At 40.2% G+C, this 24,677-nt stretch overlaps 1 protein-coding gene and 1 long non-coding RNA gene across 3 annotated transcripts; one reads left to right on the forward strand and one right to left on the reverse strand.

Annotated features, from left to right (window-relative positions):
• Positions 1–579: 579 nt before the first annotated feature.
• Positions 580–21,894, reverse strand: PPP1R17 (protein phosphatase 1 regulatory subunit 17). Of its 2 annotated transcripts, XM_078342479.1 has the most exons (6): positions 21,803–21,894; positions 16,595–16,712; positions 13,461–13,613; positions 11,999–12,151; positions 7,115–7,144; positions 580–1,831 (listed from the first exon to the last, which is right to left on the reverse strand). In XM_078342479.1, the coding sequence occupies exons 2-5, from the start codon at positions 16,671–16,673 to the stop codon at positions 7,116–7,118; spliced, it is 414 nt and encodes a 137-aa protein (XP_078198605.1). In that variant the 5' UTR covers positions 16,674–16,712; positions 21,803–21,894; the 3' UTR covers positions 580–1,831; position 7,115. The 2 variants fall into 2 exon arrangements, with proteins under 2 accessions (XP_078198605.1, XP_002751473.1); XM_002751427.7 differs by lacking the exon at positions 7,115–7,144.
• On the forward strand, positions 18,156–24,144 carry LOC144578336 (uncharacterized). Its single transcript, XR_013523891.1, has 2 exons — positions 18,156–18,392; positions 18,931–24,144. It is a non-coding gene; the product is annotated as an uncharacterized LOC144578336 (long non-coding RNA).
• Positions 24,145–24,677: the final 533 nt, after the last annotated feature.

Consider the following 24,677-nt stretch of genomic DNA (forward strand, 5'->3'; position numbering starts at 1 on the left):
CATTGCTGTTGTTGGTGATACTATCCTATTATCCACGGACCTGTAATTGCTTTTGGTTTTGTAAAAACTTTATGGTGCCTTCCTTCACCTCAACTAGCATGCCAGCCACAATTTTATTCTCCTCTGCCCAAAGATGTGGTTGGGGCATCAGAAGTAAGAGAAGTAGAGCATAGAGCACTGGAATAAAAAAGGCGAGATCATTAGGAACACAAGATGCGTCCTCACTAAGGGGACTCCAAACTCGAGTCAATGGATGATATCCTCCAGGCAGGGCAAATGGCAAATGGGAATGATGCTCCAGGATTCACTTCCAGCTGATGCTGCCATGATTCTAATCAGGCCTATCGAGAGCTCTTGAGATATTTTTCCAAGAGAATCTGAAAATTCAGAATTTTACATCGCTTCTCCTGACTGGATTGTTAAATAGTAACAGCAAATTCAAACATTTTAAAATTTCTGCAGGTCAAACAAAAACAAAAGCAAAACAAAACAAAACTGTGTGAGTCTCTTTTGCAACCTCTGCTCTTAATAATTGTGAATAAACTGGGTATTTTTAGGAAAAATGCACCAGGACAGAGATGTGGATGATGTATCTTTATTTCTGGAAGGTCTTGCATCTTTTCCATCTTTGTGAGAACAGAAAGACAGAAGGGATTAGATAGTTGGAGCCAGCATACATACAGAGCTACCAAATCATCACTCTTAGGTGTGATGATTTGAATATCTACTTTTCCTCCTTCTAATAATAGTTCTCACCTCCCCCCGTCTATTGCCTGGTGGATGAGGCCTGTTTGCCTTCCCCTGGGCATCCACAGATTGCAGGCTGAGGCAAGGACAATACACAGACCTCTGCTCACTGGCTAACACCACATTCTCCCTTCTCATCCAATAAAGTGTATTGGAGTCTAAATAAGTGAGAATGCTAAAAATAACAGAATGGCTTTCAATTGACCTTAACTTTTTTAAGCAAATTCATCACAAACGTTGGTATTTTATCTATCATTGGTAATGACTCACTTGTGACACGACTCACAAATGTTGGAATAGTGTGTTTAAGAAATCTTTTTAAAAACAAAAATAAATTTGAAGATATATTGCTAAGCTTCCTAGACAGATCAGCACTCTCTTCCGCTGGTATCATCAGCCAAGGCATGGTAGGATGGGTTGACTCCCCCAGCTCATAAATTCACATTTCGAGTATCTGTGACAAGGATCTTAGGAATATTGCCAGAGACAGTTGGACTTGTAGGATAGGACAGGAGAAATGAGAGACCTTGTTCTCCAAAGCAATCAGTGAGTTAGAGTCCAAACATTCTCATCTCTCTCACTGGCATTAGGGAACCCCACTTGTACGGGTGCTTGGATAATGCCAAGTCAAGTCCTACCCAGCAGCAAAAACCAAGAAGAATCCTATGTAATCCACGATCTTTGCTTCATGAATTGATCCAGAGGATGCAGAAACTGAACATCAGTGCTTTCCCTGTTACCTCTTCATTTAAAATGATCTGCTTCTTTTCCACTGCATTGGAAAATAAAAATTCAAAACACGGAATAGAAACCACATTCAGAAAGAAGAGAGAGACAAAGAGGTGACTGGCAATTTGATGTCATACATCTCCTGGGGAGAAGGCGTCTGAATCTTAAAATCAGACTATGACAAAAATGAGAGCAGAAATGAGTCTATTTTTTTCTCTAGATCACCATAGGGAACCAATCTAACCTATTTACAAGTGGTCTCAGGGGAACTATCTTTAAATAGCTATCTTGTCACCATCCTTTTCGTCATCTTCCACAATTGCTTTGGGTTTCTCGTCCCTGAGCAATGTCACACCTGCAAAACAAAGCACAGACCTGCAATTAAGTGCCTCTAATTAAAAGATTAGGCAACCCTGCAGATAGACACAGTACAAAGGATCATGGCAACCCAGAAACCTCTTAGTGTCTGCAAGGCTAACTGCTAAAAGTGCTGTCCCAGAGAGGGAGCTGAGTGGCCTTATCTGGCCTTCTTAGAGATGCTCAATGAGGACACAACTCTGGTTACAAAGGGATGCACCACCTGGGAGTCAGAGGCAACCTTCATCCTCTTCTCTAAAGTCCACTCCTAAGCTTGCAGCATGGTGGGATGGAAAGTATCTAATTGCTTTGCACCCATGGTTCTGCCACTCATCTAATCTGTGTTGGGCCAGAAAACACATTCACATCTGAATCTTCTCAATAAAAATGAGGACAGTAGCAATTATTATAAAGCGTTACTATGACAGTGAAATAAGATATATGTAATAATGCTTAACCCAGCGCTACTAAATGTCGGCTTTTCCTTTCCCATCAATATTCGCTCCTTTATTTTCCTTTTGAAAAGAACTGATAAGCCTCAGGAAGTCAGACTTAAAAGCATTTTACTACCTCCTGGGAAATATTGAGCTCAGCCTCTGGACATGCCATTTCCAAATGTCAGTACTGTACCAGGAGGTGATGACATTCACACCGTTCAGAGCAAATGAGAAAATAAGGAAAGTGTACTGAGTTTTTCATATGGCTGTAGGCCTACACTTTTAAAAGCTGTTCTTTATTTTGAGATTATTTTTCCTTCTTTCAGGGATTAAAATATCCTTTTCTAACATCATTTAGAGATGTTAGAAGGTTTTTAAAATGTATCCTTATAAAGCAAAATAAAAAGTTGCTGTTCCTATGTTGGGTTCCACACTGCTTAGTTTTAAAAGTTTACTGGGCCAGGTGCAGTGGCTAATGCCTGTAATCCTAGCACTTTGGGAGGCTGAGGTGGGCAGATCTCCTGAGGTCAGGAGTTCAAGACCAGCCTGGACAACGTGGTGAAACTCCATCTCTAATAAAAACACAAAAATTAGATAGGGGTGGTGGCTGTTGCCTGTAATCCTAGCTACTGGGGAGGCTGAGGCAGGAGAATTGCTTGAACCCCGGAGGCAGAGGTTGCAGTGAGCCAAGATTGCACCACTACACTCCAACCTGGGTGACAGAGCAAGACTCCATCTCAAAACAAAAACAAAAACAAAACAAACAAACAAGAAAACGTTTACTGGTTTGTGAAATTCTGAAATCTCAAAGACTCCATCTCAAAAACAAAAACAAAAGGAAAAAACAAACAAAAAAAGTTTACTGGTTTGTGAAATTCAGAAGTCTGAGCACAATTTTCTGGACTGATCAGCACAGAAAGGACCAGCCAAGGAGGTCCATGTGGTTCTGCTTATCCTGTGAAGTGTAAAGTAAGGTGATTTTAATGAAAGGTCAAAGGAAGCTGTGATGGAAGGCCAGTCTTCCGTGGTCCCTGTCATCACACTCCGGCCAGCTTCCCCGCCACTGCCTCGCACTGCCCCCTTCCTTCTTCTCATAATGAGAGGCCTTCCAGTCCATGAAGCATTTCATAAAGACCTGCACTGGAGAAAGAGAAACTGTGCACCACAAGAGGCCTTTCTGCCACACGGGACTCCATTCAACAGTAGAAAATTAATGAAAACTATGTGCTGATCTTAATGACCATTTATTTCAGTTCCTAGTTTGTTTACATGGGTTCTTTACCAATTAACTGGTATTTATTGGAGGAGAAAAACAATTTCAAGAGTCTGGCTGAAACTAAGGCTTTTGCATAAATCACTTTTGAAACACAGTGGGAGATATTTTCCCGAATACCACCTGCATAGAGATTTGGACTTCTGTTTGGAATTAAGGCTAGTACGGCAGGAGAACATAGAGTTAGCTAGGCTGAGCACCAAAATATTTCATCCTTCCTTCTTTGATATCTCTTCACATTAAGCCAAAATTGAGTTGATTCAAAATGGCAAGAGACTTTAAGTTCCAAAATCCAGGTCAACTTTCTGGTTTCTTTGGGTACCCTGGAAACAATCATATGAGAATCTGCTCCTCGCTGACTTCCTTAAAAGTTCTGAGATTTCAAAAATTAAAAAAAACCTGTTAAGTCATCACAGCCAGCCCCTCACAAAGTAGGCTAGGCTGTCCACAGGAGCACAGGAGATAATTTCAAGTAGAGAGTGAACTAGCATTTTATATTAATATAGTTAAGAATTAGTTTTAATGTCTTATAATGAAAAAATACATGGTAGCCCATAGAAATCTTCATTTCATGAATATTATTGCTTAGGATGAGCCTTAAATCAGGAGTATCTACATGTCACCACAGCATTCTTGTTCTTGATGCTTTGTTGACATGAAGATGGCCTGGGTTTGGGAAGCATTGGTCTGGTTTAACCTCTTTCTGATCCTCTTGCTTTCAGGAGAAGCAGAGGTGTACCATGAAAGGAATGCAGATCCTGGAGCCAGAAGGCTTTGCCTTTGGTGATCATTAAGCCTTGAGCACTCACTTAAACTATCTGAGCCTCAGTTTGTTCACCTGTAAAATTGGAGAAAAAATAATTTGTATCTTCCACAGAGTATGATGTTCCCAAATAGACTTAGGCCCACATTGTGACTATAGCCGCATTGTACGTGAACCTCTGTTACAGCATATTTCACATTGTAAGAATCATTGGACAATACATCCTTCTCCCCATTGAACCATGAGTTTCTCTAAGGATATTCTTACATCTGGCATGAGACTTAGAATGCAGTAGGAATTTAGCAAATGTCATTTCCTTCCTTTCATCCTCTCTCTCTATACAGAAGAGTTTAGGGAACTTGGCTGTTTGTAAGAGCTTAGTGGGTTTTAGGCTGCCAGTCTGAAGTCTCCAAGAGCCAATCAACTTTGTAGCAACCTGTTTTAGAGCATGATCCCATTCAGAGCACCAGCTAAAAGAGTTTATGCACATTACATTATGGCCTCAGGGAGCCAGGGCTAGGACACCACCTCTTTTGATAAACCACACCAGAGAAATCTTCTATTCCCAGCAAGACAGAAGAGGTGTTACTTTCAATGGACAACCTGATCCCTTTCCAGTGTAAAAGTACAGGATTTTGATCTTCGATGTCCCAAACTGCCCAAATGTCCACAGGTCATGTACAATTTTCTAGGAGGGTTCTCTTCAATGTTTTAAGCCTCATTATTCTTTGTGCATGGTTCCATTTGCCACAAACTTCTACTAAGACTTCTCTTGTTCTTAAGCAGGCCTTGGTTACCCAGATCTGACTAATCAGAACCAATGCTCTCTGCCATGCAGTCACCAAGATGAGGGCCCTTGGCAACCATAGGCTTAGTTGGGAGTAAGCCTGGGGTTGGCAGAGAAGCTTGAGATGTTCCCCTTTGAAGGGCTGTGCTGGCTGTTGGAACCTGTCAAATAAGCTCATTAGCTGAGGGGAGTGAAGGTAGTTAGCAAGAGATTTAGAAGAGAGAGTAGATCCTTGTCCAGTTTCACTTGCCAAGGGCTAATGATAGGCGATGTCTCCAGAGTGTATTTGTCTGTGAGCTTCTCTCAACATCCTTATTAGAACCAATGTGAGTCCTTCTGAACATCTGCCGAAGGCTCTATTCTTATCAGCTTAACTACCATTTCGATTACTGCCAAATCTTTAGCTACTAAAAGGCTCTTCAGAAATAAAGTACTTCAGCTAATATGCTAATGAAAGCTAGAATCACACAATATCTGTAATTGCACCTTCTTATGACATAGAGATTTGTTAATGCAAGGAATTTCATAATGTATACAGATGCTGGGGGTATACAGTCTCTCCCACTCCCCACCCCCAAATCCTGTTTACTCTGTATTGTTTGATAAACATTTTTGATTCAATAGGGAAGCTATTCTCACAGGATGTAGATATTGGGGTGTAGGCAGCACTCATGCCAGGTAAACAGAGCTCAACCTGTTGGGAAGTTCCTTGAATTGATAGGTTTATACAGAGAAGTAAAATGCTGTGGCTTAGAGAAGTCTCACCTTTAGAAATGGTTTGATTTATCTCAAAGAATATAAGATTGAATAGAGAACGGAAGAAACTAACATTTGTTGAGAGTTTTTGATATGCCAAGAACTCTGCTAAGTGGTTTATGTACTTTATTTGTGTTAACAATCCTGGGAGACATATTTATGGTCCGCTTTTAGATTTAAGGGCAAAATGAAGGAAGCTTTTACAGTTTATGTTAATTGGCCAGGGTCACAAAGCTAGTATGGAGCAGAACCGGAGATGAAACCTAGACTTTTGTGACTCCAAAGTCCATGTTCAATTTTGTACGCCAGGATGACTCCCTGCCCATAAGTATTCTTGTACCTCTACCAAGTCTTCTCCTAGAAGGTCTTCAATAAAAACATACAAGCATGAACAGAAAATAATCAGTCTCTATTAGGTATTGCAAAATTGTGATTGCCAGATGAAACATCAAACCACCATATATGTAGTGAGTATTGCTATGTAGAAATGATTGGACTAGATATCAAGATCAATACCAGAAACATAAGGCAGTCACAGACAGTCCTCATGAATTCATCACGCAAGTCATTGATGTAACTCAATCTAAGTAGCAGCAACAATAACAGCAACAAGAAGAATAAAGGCAATACTAAAAGATGACAACGTTTTGGGTATTTGCATACCTGTGACTGATAGGGTGTTAGTTAAGAATAAAAAAGAGTCATTTTGGACCTGAAGGGGTCTGATAGCAGAGGCTTTGAGCTGGCTGACTCTTGCCAGGTAATAAGGATCTAAACAGAGGCAGAGCTTGAGGGAAAACACATGATGGAGTACAGGATTCGCCTACACAGGAATGCATTTAACCTATGTTTCTCATAGAAACACAGACGAGGTAGGTTCAGAGCCTCCCCTGGTCCTTGGACCATTTCTCCATTACTCCTCATGCTCTGCACCATCTTATCTAGCTCTGCTCCTTCCTAGCAAGTCTGAAAACATGTGACCTTGCCTATGCTTCTATTTTCTTCTCATCTTATTTGGGAACAACAATCTATTGGTAGAGGCCAAAAAAACAAAAACAAAAAAAGAGTGAAAAGTTGATTTAAACCATATCACAATTCTAAGGCAGAATTTCCCATATCATAGCATCATCTATAGAACGACTAGACTAATAAGACTAATAGGTAGTACCAAAAGACCTTCTATGGAAAATAGATCAGATCTGGGTTATACAAAGTGAAAGTAATTCCTTTTGCAGAACTTCTAAAAAATTTTGTTACAGGCATACCTCAGAGATATTGCAGGTTCTTCCAGGTCACTGCAATAAAGCAAATATCATAATAAAGGGAGTCATACAAAATTTTTGGTTTCCCAGTGCACATGAAAGTTATGCTTACACTATACTATAGTCTACTAAATGTGAAATAGCATTATGTCTTTAAAAATAATGAGCATAGCTTAATTTAAAAATACTTTTTTTGCTACACATGCTAATGATTATCTGAGCCTTCACCGAGTCTTAGAGAGGCTTGCCTCAATGTTGATGGATGCTGACTGATCAGGGCGGTGGCTGCTGAAGGGGAGGTGGCTGTGGCAGTCTCTTAAGACAACAGTGAAGTTTTCTGCATTGATAGACTCTTCTTTTCACAATAGATTCTGCTCTAGTGTGTGATGCTGCTTGACAGCATTGTACTCACAGCAGACGTTTTTTCAAAATTGAGTCTAATCCTTTCAAACCATGCTGCTACTTTATAAACTAAGTTTACGTAATATTCTAAACCCTTTCTTGTAATTTTAATGATGCTCACGGCATCTTCACCAGTAGTAGATTTCATCTCAAGAAACAAATTTCTTTGCATATCTGTCAGAAGCAACTCCTCATCCATTCAAGTTTTATGATGAGATTGCAGCAATTCAATCATATCCTCAGGCTCCACTTCTAATTCTAACTCTCTTGCTATTTCTACCATATCTGCAGTTACTTCCTCCACTGAGGTCTTGAACCTCTCAAACTCATTCACAAAGGTTGGAATCAACTGCTTTCAATCTCCTGCTAATTTTGATATTTTGACCTCCTCCCTTGAGTCACAAATGTTCCTAATGGCATCTAGAATACCAAATTGTTTCCAGAAGATTTTCAATTCGCTTTGTCCAGATCCATCAAAGGGATCACTATCTATAGCAGCTATAGGTTTGCAAAAGATGTATTTCTTAAATAACAAGACTTGAAAGTCGAAGTAACTCCTCGATCCAGGAGCTCCAGAATAGATGCTACATTAGCAGAAATAAAAACGACATTAATCTCTTTGTGTGCCTCCATCAGAACTCTTGGATGACCAAGTACATTGTTAATGAGCAGTAATACTTTGAAAGGGGTCTTTTGTTGGAGCATTAGGTCTCAACAGTGGGTGTAAAATATTCAGTAAATTATGCTGTAAACATATATGCCTTTATTCAGGCTTTGTAGTTCCAGAGCATAGGCAGTCAATTCAACACAATGCATAAGGGCTCTAGGATTTTCAGAATAGTAAATGAGCATTGGCTTCAATTTAAAGTCACCAACTGCATTAGCCCCTAATAAGAGAGTTGGCATGTCCTTTGAAGACAGTCATTGACATCTCCTTTCCAGCTATGAATGGCCTAGATGGTATCTTGTTTCAATAGAAGGCTGTTTTATTTATATTAAGAAACAATTGTTTAGTGTAGCCACTCGCACCAATTATCTTAGCTAGATTTTCTGGATCTCTTCCTGCCGTTTCTATATCAATACTTGTTGCTTGAGATGGCTTCTTTCCTGAAATATCATGAACCAAATTCTGCTACCTTCCAACTTTTCTGCTGTGTTCTGCCTCTCTCTTGACCTTCACATAACTGAAGAGAGTTAGGATCTTGTTCTGGATTAGGCTTTGGCTTAAGGAAGTGTTGTGGCTGGTGTGATCTATCCAGACCACTGAAATTTCTCCATGTCAGAAATAAGGATATTTTACTTTTTTATCATTCATGTATTCACTGGAGTAGAACCTTTAATTTACTTCAAGAACTTTTTCCTTGCATTCACAACATGGCTCTTGGCTAATTGGTTGGTGCAAGAGACCTAATTTTCAGCTTATCTTGGCTTTCAACATGCCTTTCTCACTAAACTTAATCATTTCCAGCTTTTGATTTAAAGTGAGAGATTCTTCCTTTCAGTTGAACACTTAGGGGTTCCCTGTAGGGTTGATTGGTCTAATTTTAATATCTTTGTGTCTCATGGAATAGGGAAGCCAGAGGAGAGGGAGAGAGATGGGGGAATGGTTGTCAGTGGAGCAGACAGAAAATATACACCACTTATAAGATTAAGTTCACAATCTTATATGGGCAAGGTTTGTGGCACCCCAAAACAATTACAATAGTAACATCAAACATCACTGATCACAGATCACCATGAAAGATATAATAATAATAAAATTCAAAATAGTATCAGAATTAGTAAAATGTGACACAGAGACATGAAGTTAACATGTGCTATTGAAAAAATGGTTCTGCTGGAAAAAAAATAGTCTTGCTGGATGCAGGGTTACCAAAAACATCCAATTTGGTAAAAACCCCAATATGTGAAAAGCACAAAAAAGTGATGAGAAATGGAATGAGATAGACCTATATTCCATTTATACTGCAAACCTCTAGTGTGGAAATGTCACCATGTAACAATTCCTTCTTCCCCTGGGAAACAGTCAAAGTTCACAAATTGTGACTGTGTCTATTATTCTTAAATCAGTTCTTCCAAGAACTCCAGATCCCTTTCCCAATATTAAAACTGCTCTGAAACCAGACAGAATACTGCTAAAAAATCATCTTTGAAGGTCCCTTCACTGGGAGACTGTGCTGGCTTGCTCCCCTCTCTGTTAGAAAACAGAAGCAGCTTTGCTCTTCATGTCCTAGTGAGATAAGAGAGCTGTGATGGGCCATCACAGTTGACTCAGTGTTAAGTGATGTAATGACTGATGGAGGATGTTACTTCCGGCCAACAGATCCTGCCCAGGGAAGTAATAAAGGCAGTCCTCACAACCTTTCCTCTTTGTGAGAAAGTCATCTTCTGATATTCAATTTGCCTGAGTGTGAACCTTAGAGAAACCTCCTTTTTCCTGCTTTAGGATGAAATATTTAGTTATCTCTACCTAGAGTGTAAACACCATGAGAGCAAGGACTTTTTCTTTTGAGTTTGTTTTCCAGTGTATGCCCAGCATACACTCAATAAATATTGACTGAGCAAAATCCAAAGACACCATTGCCTAAGGACTCTTGGATTTGTCTTTTCTGCATCAAACTCTCTGCTCAGTCACTCCCATGTCACACCCACATTTTCCCGAGGTCTCTGCTTAAATATCCCTTCCTCAGAAAGGTTTCCCTGTGCACCTCAGAAACCTAAAGAAGCAATTTCTATCTTCCATTCTTCTTCTAACTAGCTTTATTTTCTTCACTGCATGTATCCCTAGCAGACTTTCTATTGGGTATTTATCTATATGTTATTGACTTTCTTCCACTACCACTGCCTAAATAGAGCCCAGAAGATGACAAGTACTCAGTAAATATTTGTTAAAAGAATGAAGACAGTTTGAGGATTAAACTTCTGCATGTCCTAAACTCCTTGTACTTTCAGCACGTTTGCATTATTTCAGAAGCTTGCATGTAGCCAGTGCTCAGAAAAAGCGGTATATAGAAATGTATGTGTGTGAAAGAGACAGAGAGAGAGTTGTCCCTGGCATGATTAGGTGGGGGTCTTATGCCCACTGTTCATCTTGATATACAGGTAAGTGGTGAAGACAAAGAGATGGATAGAGGTAAACAGAGGCGAGAAGAGAAGAAGACGGAGAAGAATACGGACAGAAGTGCAGAGAATACAAATCCCACGGAGCACAGAACCAGAACCCCTAACATGGCTGGGGATCTCAAGCCCCTGACTATTTTTGTCATGATGTCTTCTTCTGAGCTATTTTTTCCCATTTTTTTCTTTATTAAATGAAACTGGGGACACATGGTTTTATAATAACAGCCAAATTTTATCTTCTTCCCAGAGTGTTTCTTCATTCCTATAGTGCTAAAATTGCAAGCCACAGTGCAGATCAATGAAAAACTGCCCAAAGATAGACCTGGGTTTGAGCCCCAGCTCTGCCACATAATAGTGTTTGATCTTGGTCATATTTTATCTGTTCATTTATCCATCTAGTCATCTCATCTTTGATCCAACCAATTAACCAATTATTTATCTGTCTATGTATCTATTTTATCCACCTAAGACTTTGAAGTAGATGAGTAAGTTAATTAAATATCTCTCTCAGTTTCTTAATCTGTAAGAAAAGATAATAGCTACTCTATTACATTAGTCAGTTGATTTATAAAAAGCCATGAGACATGACAAACTGAATGTCTAACTTTTAGTAGGATCTCAATAAACATTAGCACATTTCCTCCTCTGTCACTCCCCCAACACAACAGTCTGTATAAAATACACACATATACACAGAGTCATACTCTAGCCATGAATGTACATGTCTTATTCCCCAACTTGCACTTCTCAGGGACAAGGACCATATCTCACAGAGCAGCTCCTTTACAGGCTGGGGTTGTGCTTATAGTTCAGTGTAATTTTTTCTGTTTGATTTGACACATATTAAGATAGCTGCCCACATTTCTGCATCTATTTTACAGGCTGGGGTTGTGCTTATAGTTCAGTGTAATTTTTTTCTGTTTGATTTGACACATATTAAGATAGCTGCCCACATTTCTGCATCTATTTTTCTGTCTCTCATTTTGAGGATTGGGTCAATTTGTCCAAGTATCTCAGGAGAACCAGCCATAAGATGCACAATCTGTGGAAGCCTTGGGAGGAAGGCATTCCAGCTCTTCTCAAGGACCCACTGACATTTCTATTTCGTTGGTTCAGTGAATTCAACTGGCTCTGCTGAGGCATGAGTAATGCTCTGACCCTTTCCCATCACCGATCAGCCCCTGGGGAGCTACTAGTGGAGATAAACCTGAAAGGGAGCAGTGAGTGCGGCTCCTCCACAAAGCACTTCAGCACAATGCAGCTTGCTGGTCCAGGACAATGGTCAGGCCCTGGGCACCTCCAGATGGTAAGGCTCTTGACCTGTCCCCATCACCCTCTGCAAATACCCTGCACCAGCTCTTTTACCTGCTGCAAAGGGGGACATGTGCAGGGCAGGTGTGTCTTTTCTCCTTGGCTTTTTCTGTTCCAGGTCAGTGTTATGAAGAGCAGGGATCATTTTGCCCTTTGGATGTCTCTCTTGAATATCATATCTTTTAATTAAATGTTCTGAAAACACACCTGCATGGTTAGAGGAACACAAAGAGAAACAGGGTCAAATACATATATCCTAATATATGAGGACTATGCATATTTATAGAACTCTGGTGAAGATAGTCAATATAGCTTTCCAAACTGATTTTAATAAAGAAAATCTTTTAAGAAGGAACATTAGTATTTATTCTCTATACAAAAGGTTTTGCTTGCTTGATTTTATTTTAGCCTCAGAAAAACTCTGAGGAATTTAGTATTGTGGTCACCATCACATAGTTGAGGAAAGTGAGGCAAAGAAAAGTGCCCAAGGTATCACAGCTCATGGGTGTCAGAGAGAATTTGGGCTCAAGGTTTTCTGCCTTCACATTCCATCGTCTTCAGCCAGAGGGGTTCATTTGATGTAATTCAAGCTGCGTCTGCAGACTTCCACCCTGATACCTCCACCTTCCTGCTTTCTCACCAGTGAAATTCTTCTCCATCATTGGGGTAACTCTATAAAAACAGCCTCTTGCATAAAATTTCCCACAATTTGCTACCCACACTGAGCCCCAACAGTCCTTTCTTTCAAAGAACTCTCTTATGATGTCACTTCTTACTGCATATTTCAGCTATTATATGCTGTTGTTACTTCTTAGAAAACTGAAAGATCGTTCCCAGAAAGATCTATGTTTCACTTGTTTTGCAACCCTCAAGGTGTGTTGTGAACAGTGATGACAGTAAATTAATGACCAAGAGGGAGGGAGAAAAGAAGGCAAAACAAAGCAAAACTTTCAGAATAAAAGGGTGTCAGTCATCACATCCAAGGGTGTTACAGAGACATGTTCGTTTCTTGCCAGACTGCTTTGCTTTTCTCCTCGGCATTGAGCTGGGTGCATTTCCCAGCTTCTCTCATTGTCAGGTGAGGCCTTGTGACAGACGAAGACCTGCTTCACATACATGTCCCTGTCAATCATCCACTCTGTCTACCACCCATGACAACTGGACATTGGTACTCATAGTGATTGTTGAAGCTCATGGTGACTTTGCTCACTGTGTATTTATGATGTCAAAACATATCAGACTGGGTCCTTGAATGACTCTTTGGAGCACAGCTTGCCTCCCCACCCTGTGCTTCCACTATTGGTAGGTAAAAAACATAAACTTTTATTGTATTAAGCCCCTAATATTTTAGAATGTACCTGTTATAGCAGCTTGCCATATTGTAACAAATACGGAGGTGGGAATTGCAAAAATTGCTTTAAAATACCTGAATATTTAAGGAAAAATGTGTGTGGCCAGTGTGACCTAGTGGCAAGTGGCTATCCTTCAGAGTTGTGCAAACGGCTTTGTCCATTACCTGGTATGAAAGGTGGGATGTGCAGCGCCGGTGTATCTTTCCTCCTTGGTTTTTTTTGGTCTGACTCAACATTCAGGGTGGCCTGTGCATTTTTTCCCTTCCTAGGCTTCTTTTTGAGATCACAGTCCTTAATGAACTGGTCTGAAAGATCATCTAATTTTGTCAGGATACAAAGAAATAAAGAAGATAACACGAGTAAGGATCCGGTCACAAACTGTTTGGTTCCTAATTGCACTTGATGGGGCAGAGGCCATTTGGTCTAAAAAGGAAAAGTGTTTATTTGTTTTGGCCTATTCGACAAAGGACTTTATTAGCCTTGCATAAATTCATATAACAAAATGGAAAACTAGAATTCTGTAAAACTCCAGATTAAGGAAACTCAAATGGATGGATCACCAAGGCACAGAAAAACTCTAAAGATATGGTCGGGCAAGCCACAGAGTGGGTTTGAGTTAATGTTCTGATGGGGCAATAGGTTCTCTCTGCTAAACGCACCTCCATTCTTTTTGCTCAAGACTTGCTCTCTTTGGAGACCCCTCTGTCTTGAAAAGGTTCCCTCCATCCTCAGTGAATTCTTCACTTGCCTTCCTGCTTGTGCCAGCCTCATCCTCCCGGTGATCCACACCTAGGCTTTCGCATTTCTTTTTACTGTTCCTGGCTTTGTAACCCTCCTATTTGCCCATTCTATCTCAAGATCTTACTGTCTTCGAACTCATTTATTTACTTTTCTGAATCCTTTGCATTACCCTGGCTTTTACATCAAGTCCATCAGAAGTCATTACAGGTAATGAACCCAATCTGACCACTCCCTGCCCATTGGAGTCTCTCCTCTGCTCCCTCTCACTCCTCCATCCTTTATGTTGCTCTGCTTTGAGCTTTGCTGTTATTGTTTCAGCAATGGTTCACTGTTCCATATGGTTTAATCTACTGCTCCAGACACAGCCTTTCTGGAGATTAAGGATTATAATCTTTTTGTAATTTTAGTCTTAATTGCCTCTTCCTCCAATAAATGGATGTTGAACGGTTAAGTGGAGTCAGATTGATCTGAGTTCAAACATGAACTCTGTCATTTTCTAGTTCTGAGAACTTGCGCCTGTATTTCTAGAAACTTTAATATTCTCTCAATATTTACAGTGGGGATAGTATTAATATAATCTCTGTGTGGATGTTTGAGAGAAAGAGACAGACAGAGAGGCAGAGAGAGACAGACAGAGAGAGACGGAGAGACAGGCAGAGACAGAGAGAGAGCTAAATTTGTTAATGTTTGCAAAGCATCTTCTATGTCCCAAAATATTCCCTCTGGCCATTGCTCACCTTCTAACCCTCCACTAGACTTAGAGGAAAGCCCCCCACATCTTCTTCATAAATCTGTCTGTACTAATTCCAGTCCTGAGTATTCTTTCTCATTTTCTGAATAGCCACAGCATTTTTGTTAAAGTAACATATTTAAAAGATGATTTACTTATTATTTCCGCATATGTCTTCTCTGGTTTCTTTACTAATAGGTGCCTTATCTTTTAACTCTTTAGCAGCAATTAATAAGTATTTGTTGAATAAATACTTGAATAAATAAGCTGAAACATATTATGTATAAGGAGCTATTCTGTTAGAATTCAAAGAAGCCACAAGACAGTGAAGTTTTTGTCTTTTCTGGAAACTCTATGGCCTGGATATAGTCTGGCTACATCTACAGATATGAATAAATATGGAGGAATATCTAAAAGAGTAATTGGATATTTTAGCCTCTACCTTTCCCTTTTATTTCCTTTTCTCTTTCTTATTTAAAAAATATTCAGATAAATTTCTCTTTCCTTCTCTCTCACTTATGCATAAAATATTCTGGTATATTTCTGTCTTTCCTTCTCTCTTTCTTATTTAAAAATTATTCAGGTAAATTGCTTTAAAATGTTGAGGATTAAATGTCTTAAACTATTATGGGTCTAGAAACAAACTCTGTTCATCATTCATTCATTACACCTTTTCTGGTTTTTCAATGCCTATGCTTTATCAGTTGTTAAATATGAGTGAACACATGATCTCATCTGTGAACACATGATCTCATTGAGTTCTCATGCTAGGTCTACAGGGGTGTTATATTCTTTGCTTCATGTTGAAGATGAGGAAAGTGAGGTTCAGAAAGCCAGGTCAAAAGCTGAGGGGTACACTGCTAGCAGGCTATGGTATCAGGATTAAACCCAGCTTCTTGGGATGATGTATCTTAATGCCTAGTGCAAACATAATATTAGAAGTTTATTGCCACATAGCACAGTTACTCTTTCCCCAATATTTTATATGCCAAAGTCATGTGTTGAATAAATAAATGTTGCTCTGAATAGGCACTGTCCTGCTGTGGGTCTCTGGAGGTACAAACCTGTCATGGGCTACCATTCAACCCCAGGATGCTGCTCAGTGCACAGTCATTTGCTTTAATTTTGACTTTTACTTCAATTGCACTTTTCCCCATTTTTGGAGAAATCTTGAACATAAAATATCTTGATGGCAAATGGGGAGAGGGGAGAGGGGGTGAGTCATAACCAGGCGAGGCATAGACAAAGGCTATGAATATGCAAAAGGCCCATCCATCAAAATCTGAGTGTCTCATTTTTAGAAATGGGTAGAGGCAGAAATGTTTCTGGTATTTTCATTACAAAGGTTATGCAAAAAGTCAGTTCTGGAAAGGAAACAGATTGACAATAAAGCAGAAAAAGGCTATTTAAAATTCTATCTTGATAGGCAAAGAGAGATATTTGAAATATTTTATTGGCATTGCACATGGGGTGTAAGTGTGTCGGGAAATACTGGAAACAAGTTATACTGACACATTCCATTTATTACCTCAAAAATGCTCTGCCTGGGACTCTGTCAGACTCAGAAAAAAAGGACAGTGCTTCCTCTCTCTCCTCTCTCTTTCTCTCTTTCTAATGAACTTCTCACTGGTGCTTCAGCTAATATTTACATGGCAGACCCCACAGACCCATGGCTATTTGCCTGCCCATCTGGTGTTGGCCGTCACCAGAAGGCACAGACTATCAGTTTTCAGGGGGGGCTCTCTCTGACTTGCCTGCAAACCAAATGGCTGAGACATCTCTTCTCTGACTTCCACCACTGACATTCACAATCAATCATTTGTTTACCTAAGTGGCTGCAACGAGGGTCTAGCGTGTCCAGTCTGTCTTCTGAGAGCTCCAGTGGCTGCATTTGCTCAGTGGACATCCTCAAAGGAGGGTGGGTGGATGGATTTCTTCTCCAGCACTAAGGAAGTATAAAAAACAGTTAATAAGTATGCCTCTGTTTACTCATTCATTCATTTAGTGAGTAAATATATTTGTTGAACAGTTGCTGTCGTGTTCCCAGTCTAATCCTGTTTCATTCTGTGTGCTTCTTATACTTAGCTATTAGAAACTATAAACTTGAGATTTAACCCAAAATAAAATGAACCCTCCCACCCCCACACGGACAGATTTATCAGTAATTGTCTTGTATCAAATGTTCAAAATTTGCCCTCTCAGAGACACTTTGAGAATTTCAGAATGAGCAACTGTCAAGTCTGAATGAGAAGTGAATTAGCTGAGAGTCATGGAAAATCATGATTAAACCTTGCATATGTTTATTTCTGTTGAGTTCTGCAAAGTAGGATTATGTCTGCCTCACAGATGAGGAAACTGAGGCTCAGAAAGTTTAATTAATTTAGTCACATGTCTATGAAACAGCCAAGCCTATACCCAGGTCCAGTACTGCTGACTTCCATTACACACCCGAGTCTCTTAAAAATAAAATGAATCTTTTGAACCTGAACTGACTAAGGCATCTGTTATGGGGTTTTCTTTGTTTGTTTGTTTTACCATTACATCCTGTATCTATTGTGTAAAGTAAGGCCGCTACCTCCCCATCCAGATTATGTATGACAGTGGTAGAGACATGGTAGGAGAAAATCTGGGTTTTGGATAGCTCTTTATTGTCTCCCTTAGGGATTCCAGACAGGAGAACAAATCTGTCCCCCTCCCTACTCTCCAACTTTCCTGGAAAGTTCATTGAACTTTCCAGAACTATTAATTATAGCTGTCGCCCAGGAGCGGTGGAGTGGTGGAAATACAGAATGGATATATGTCAAGTCTGAAAGAGAAATGCATTAGCTGAGAGTTATAGAAAATCTTCATTAAAGCCTGGCTACATTCTGTATCTTGAGTTCCTTTTAGATAATTTATTACTCATGTCCTACCATAGTAAGAGTGGTGGGGGAGGAATGAGTAAGATTAAAATCACCCAACCAATTATTTTCTTTTGAGACTCCTTGACAACCAGCACGCAGATGAACACACAAATCAGTTGTGCTAATGTTTCAAGCTCATAAAATGAGTTCAACTCTGTTGTCTTCTGAGGAACAAACCAGTTTTCTCTGCAAAGGTGGGAGGGTCTCTTCTTCTATGTGCTGAGATCACTGCATAGCAGATGGGGCTATTAACTGATCACTTGAGCACGGCTTTTAGTGTCACTCTGTGCAGACTGATTTTACTGAGTGACTTCAGAAGAAATCAATTCAGATCATTGTTTTTGGTGTTTGTATAGAGGTTGTCAACTCCCTGGGACCATCAGGAAGTGTGCTGTTAGCTTGGATGGGCCACGGGAACATCACTCAAGATGAGTGCTGAGTGAGGTCTCAGAGCAGCATATTTAACCCATTTTCTTCCTCTTCAGGCAGAGTCATGGGGCCAGTCATGCATATTACAGACAGATCTGGTAAATTACCCCACAGAAGATCTGGTAAAAATATTCATTCCTCAGAAGAAGAAACTGAGGCTCAAAAAAGTTAAAATGACCTACCATTAGGTACGCACTTAGGATCAGAGTCTTCATTTGAAGCCAGGCACTTACTATCTACTGAAGGTCCTATCTGGTGTTAGAAACTTTCTCCTTCTCCCCAACCCCTGTAAGGTAAGGTGTTTGTTTTTTGTTTTTTTTTTAACTTGGATCCTATGGCTGTTCTTATGTGCCTAATAGCTGGTTATTTAATTTGAATCTGAGTTCTTTAGTCAAATAGACCTAGGTTAAATCTCAGCTCTTCAGGTAAAAACCATATGACTTCAATGAAGTTGCTAAATCTTAATGATGTAGTGAGAATAAATGGAGCCCAATGCAATAGAATCATTTTTGCCCCCCCCCATAAGCTGTGATTGCTATGATAAAATTTGCAAATGCTAACATCTTTGTGGTGCCCTCACAGTCTGGCATCCAGAAACATATGTCCTTCTCTGTCCCTCAAGCTTACCCTGAGTTTTCTCATCTGTAAAATAGAGATGATAATAATAATAATATCATTGCCTATTACTCCAATGACTCCATCTCCCAATTCACAATTCAAGTTGCAGCTATTTTAATGTAATGTTGTCTAGCTACCACACTAGATTTCTGGCTAAGAAAGACCTATTGTTTAACAAAAAGATTCTAAAAAGCTATTGAACTTTTCTTTCAGATGCTGAGCCACAGGAGGTCTAGCCCTCTGAGCAGAGCAACTATAGTAGCACCAGACTGGAGGAAGAGGAGCCCGCCTTTGGCCAATGAACTGAAGAATCAAACACGTCAGAGGTCCCTGACAAGGCGAGGGAAACAGCGATTCATCACAAAACTGACACATGCTTCCTCCACAGCCTAGCTTATATTGTCTATGGGAGAAACAACACTATTTTAAATCAGTGTGATTTAAAGAATGATGGCCGCAAACCAGTAAGACTATTTGCTAAGGGGCTGAGAGACAATTTCCAGATCTAGGATTTTACATTACAAAAATATCTCATGCTGGGCAGGGAAGTGTTTTGCCCATGGGATTAGAAGATACTTTTATCATGAATGATGTCATTACGGACTTCTTGGCAGAAAATTTTCGCACAAAGGAAAAAACAAGTAGGTGGAGGGGAAAGACATTTGGAGTTTAGTATTGGCTTATTGATAACTGTCATTGTCTGTTAGTATAATGACCCCATCTCCCAAATCACTCTCCATTTCTATCCTCAGTGAGAAGAGGAGCTCTTTATGAGTATACTGTCATGAGACATGAGCTGGTCTAATTCTTGGCATAGGAAATGGAGTTATTTCCACCTGAATATTTCCATTTCCTATTCCTGACTCTGCCCAGGCCTTCCTCTCTTTAATTCAGTCTCCACCCCAAGCAGGTGTCATAAAGGAATGCTGTACTTCTTGGGTTGCCCAGGGAAGGTTTCATCATCTCCCTGTAATTTGGGAACTTTCTAAGGTACCAGCTCTTTCTTTCATGGGTAAATAGTTGGTCCTTTGGGTCTTCAGATTTCAACCAAAATGCTAGGGCTTCCAGAGATGCTTGCTGTGTAATACTTCACATTTGGGGGTGCTACACATACTGTGTCTGCTACAAAGACTTGTGACCTTTTTAACATCCTCTTGCCACTTACTGGTTCAGTGTGGGCTCTGAACCACTCACACAGAGACATGGACTGCCACTGTCATTGTAATATCAGCTCACCCACCCCTGTGACGAGCCTGTAGCCAAATGTGCTGTGAAAATCAGGACTGTTTAAATTATATAGCAGCTCTAGAGGCCTCTCAGGGAGCACCAGCAATCACATACATTATTTCTGCAGCAAAACTATGAATATTCTCACTAAGTGTTATGAAGACAAACCACAAAAACTTCACATCCTTTCAGGTTAGGCTTTGCTACCAAATGAGTTTGTTTGAACTTAGCAACAACAAACCTTTTAGTTTTCAGAATGTTTCAGATTTATTCATTAGAGAATGAAAGATTGCTAATCTGAATTATTCTTCTGGTGGTGGCTGTTTGACAGAATTCGATGGCCAATGTAGCATGCAAGAGACCAAGAGATATGATTTCAGGGTTTGAGGAAGAATTTCAGGACTCCAGCTTTTAAACTTTTACAACAACCTCTTACCAGTCCTTACCTTCCTTTGCACAAGGGACAAAAGCTTTCTTTTCACAGAGAGACACTTGTAAATGCAAATACCACTTAGAGAAGCAATATGTAAATTGATGTCACAGTACACAGGGATTGTTAATGACAAAGGTCACCTTCTGTTTTGAGAATAGGAACTGAAAGGGGAAAGGAACTGGGTGCCAGAAAAGGGACCCCACTATATTGCAGAGGGCAGGCACATAGGCGCAGCTGAAACACCTTAGTTGATTCAGTGTGTGGTCAGAAGCTGGTCTGGACATTTTGTCTTTTCTCTATCACTGAGCAGTTTTCTCAGTTGGATGTAAGAATATGTGGTTTAATTCATGGGAAGAAAATTCCTATCGCCTGTACGATTGGATGCTGTGAGTGAATCTAAGGTAGGGGCCAAAGTTTGGTTGCTCGTACCACTCTCTGGCTGGGTGAAGTTGGGACAGTTATGTGTTCTCTCGAAATTTTAGTTTTCAAATCTGCAAAATGGGGAAGATAGTGGCTCTTCTCCAGGGCTGTTCAGAGTATTAACCATAGAATGTTCATAAAGCCCCCAGCCTGGGTCCTGCACACTAACATTTTCATGAGTGTGAGGGGCCTCCTTGGATCTTTCAGCCCTCCCTTTGTGGTTATATGTCTATGTCTATCTAAATTGATCCATCAAAATAAATCTTGTCCCATCTCTGGGCTTCTCTGAAGCTGGTAATGAGAATAGTTCAAGACAAAACCAACCACAGAATACCCATTTTTAAGTCTTAGGAACATAATAAAACTGTTTCTCAGAAGTGAGTTGACACTTAGCTTACCCTACAGTATTCTAAAGAATATCCCCAAAATAATCAGGTCTTGATTTACTTGATAAAATAAAAAGGTAGAAGGTTGTATCCACAGCCTATGTGGTGTCTCATTAATGCACCCTCTGTCTATGTAAAATACATATCCATTGTCAAACCTCTTTTTAACCAGAGAATTGAATTCCGGTCAAAAAGTACCATCTTTTAAAATCAAATTTGTTCATTTAGAAAACCTAAATTGGCATATTCCTGGAGAAGAGACTGACTTAAAGTAGGGCATGGAGATGCGTTTTGAGAAGCATACTTCCTGGACTTTCCCCAGCCTTGGAAGATAAACCTATCTATCCTGTGTGAATATGCAGATATATGAACTTCACCTTGAAACTTTACAAATCAGTTGGTGAGGACTCAAGCTTTTATGGAATGCAGGAGTTCACCTCCCTTGGAAGAATGACTTGAAAGTGGTAACTTTTTTTTCTCCCCACTCAGCCCCAGCTTAGCCTTGCTCCGTAAAGCACAACCCTGTGCCACAGCTACAGCCTTCTTTGTCCCAGTAACTTACTGGAAACTTGCTTTCCTCACCACAAAAGTTCTTGGAGTAAAAATCTGAAGCACTTACCAATCAGTGCAGATGCAGGGAAGGGAAGGTGAGAGACAGGGAGGGCGTGCGTGCTCACCGAAGCTGGGCCTGGCTCCTCTGCGGCAGTGGCTGCTGCTGGCCGGCTCCTGCTCCTCTTATCTAGGGACCAGCTGCTGCTGTTGCCATGGGGATGCTCTGTTTCACAGGCACCAGGGCAAGACGGATGGAGAAGGAAAGAGGACTAACATTGCCATCACTGCTCTCCACAGCAATAATTATACATTACAAAAGTACAATATAGAGTCCTGCTTTGAGATTCCAGTGTGCATACAAGAGAAATTCAGACAAACCAGCTACATCATTGAATTCCCATGCAATAGGTTTTTTGGCCTGATTTTGTAAATATGGAAACTGAGGCACAAATAAGATAAGTGATGTGCCCAAGAGAGACCACAGCTAATTTTGGCTCTCAAACCTATTTGAGTTAAAATCCAGAGGACTTTCAATCACCAAGGCTGCTTCTCAGGGTACTATCATAGGGAGGAAGAGAAGGGTAGCTAGTGCTAACAATTATGGTTTGTGTAAGGCTACTGCAAGCCAGGCACTCTTCTAGAGACTTCACACATATCGACTTATTTAACCCTCATGCCAACCTTGTGAGATGAGCTACTGTTATCATCCCATTTTATTGGTGAGGAAGCTGGGACCCAGAGTTACCAAATCATCTGCCCAAGGTCTCCCCACACAGTGAAGCTAGGGTTTGAATGGGACAACAAAATGCTAGAGTCCACACTCATAACCACTTTGAAATACCTGCCACCAAAGAGAGCATTTGAAATAGCAAATAGCAAAGAAAGCAGCCCCCAACTCTATAGGTTAGGGTGAGGAGGCCAGAAAAGTTCTTCTCCTTTGGAACAAAACCAAGTGTACCAATATTAGGAATACATAGGCACTCATGAGTGGATGTTTAAGCGGGGTGGGGGAGTGGGGTGACATGCTGGAGAGAAAGGGTCTACGTTTTGGGTCTGCTCACTGGAGGAGAGCCCACTGGTATTTCGAGGAGCAGCAGTTTGGACTCCAAAGCAGGAAGGCCAGTCTGAGAAATCAGGTAGGTATCAGCACCCACTGGAGCTCCAGACTCCCTGATGGCAGCCAATGGACCACCCAGTGATGCCCAAGAAATATATTCTCATGGAAGATACATAAGCACAATCTACACATCCACATTTTTTCCGGTCTTCCTGAGGTTGCATGTAGTGCAGGTCCCAGGCTACCCCTTGTTGGGTTCAACTGCTTGATTGCCACTGGCAATGTGTTGGTTGATGCCTCCCTCCCACTTGCCAGCATCCCAAATAACAGGGCTAGAACCATAGTAAACTAAACAAGAGGTTGACTCCTCGGGTTAGAATTTTGCCATGGTAACCGATAAGTAGAGAATGGACTGCTTTGCCTGTTTGATTTTGTTGTGATCCTTATTGGGACCTCCTGGAAAGAGATGAGGGCTGCTGAAAGGTGATGCACTTGGCTAGGCAGGGAAGGCTCTAGATGCTGAGAGACAGGGCTTAGAAGCAGCTCTTTGTTCCAGACTCCCTGATTTATCTTTTTCTTTTTAAAAATTTTATTTTAAATTCTGGGATACATGTGCATGTTTGTTACATAGGTAAACGTGTGCCATGGTGGTTTGCTGCACCCATCAACCCATTCCCTAGGTATTTAACACTGAGTTACTTTATCTTCTTAACAACAGGTTTGTTGGCCAATGAGTTAGTAGCATCCTCATTCCAAACTTGAGTGGAAAAGATATACATTACTTCCAAAATCCTTATATTCTTCGTTCAAATTAAACTGTTTTGAGATAATATTAGATTCACATGCAGTTGTGAAAGATAATACAGGGAGATCCCCTATATGTAAACAGTTATACCCAATGGTAACATCTTATGAAACTATCCTATATCAAAACCAGTATGTTGATATTTATACAATTATATACAGAACGTTTCCATCACCACAAGGTTCCCTTATCTTGCCCTTATAGAGTCACACCCCCCTTCCTTCCTTTCCACCCTCCTACTCCCAATCACTTTTTAACCCTGGCAACCATGTATCTATTTTCCATTTCTATAATTTTTGTCAAGTCAAGAATGTTTTAATAATGGAATCATATAGTATGCAGCCTTTGGGCTTGACTTTTGTTTGTTCACCCAGCATTATTTCCTAGAGATCCATTCAGGTTGTTGTGTGCATCAGTCATTTGTTCTTTATTATTGCTGAATAGTATTCCGTAGAATGGACCAGAGTTTGTGTGACATCCACTTGTACATACACCTGGGTTGTTCACAATGTTTGGCTATTACAAATAAAGCTGCTATGAATATTCATGTAGACAGGTTTTTGCATGAACATAATTTTTAGTTTCTCTGGGATAATGCCTGGAAGTGTAATTACTGACAATTGCATGTTTCCTTTTACAATATAACCAAAGTGGTGGTAGCATTTCTGTTCCCACCAGCAATGTACAAGGCGTCCAGTTTCTCTGTATCTTCACCAGCATTTTGTGTTGCCAGTATTTTTAAAAAGCCATTCTTGGAGGAAGGTCCAGTAGTAATATCTCATTGTGGTTTTAATTTGCAAGTGCATAGCTGATCATGCTAAACATTTTTTCAGGTGCTCATTTGTCATCTGTGTATTTTCTCTGGTGAAATGTTACTTCATGTCTTTTGTCCATTTTCTAACGGGACTTTTTATATTGCTGTTGAGTTTTGAACATTCTTCAAAACTGGATCCTAGATATTCCAGACACTACTTCTTTATTAGAAATATGGTTTGCAAATATTTTCTCCTAATTTGCAGTTTGTGTTTTTAATCTCTTCATGGAGTCTTTCACGAGGCATAGCTTTTGAATTTTTATGAA

This window comes from Callithrix jacchus, chromosome 11 (genome assembly GCF_049354715.1).
Source record: "Callithrix jacchus isolate 240 chromosome 11, calJac240_pri, whole genome shotgun sequence".
NCBI lineage: Eukaryota > Metazoa > Chordata > Mammalia > Primates > Cebidae > Callithrix > Callithrix jacchus.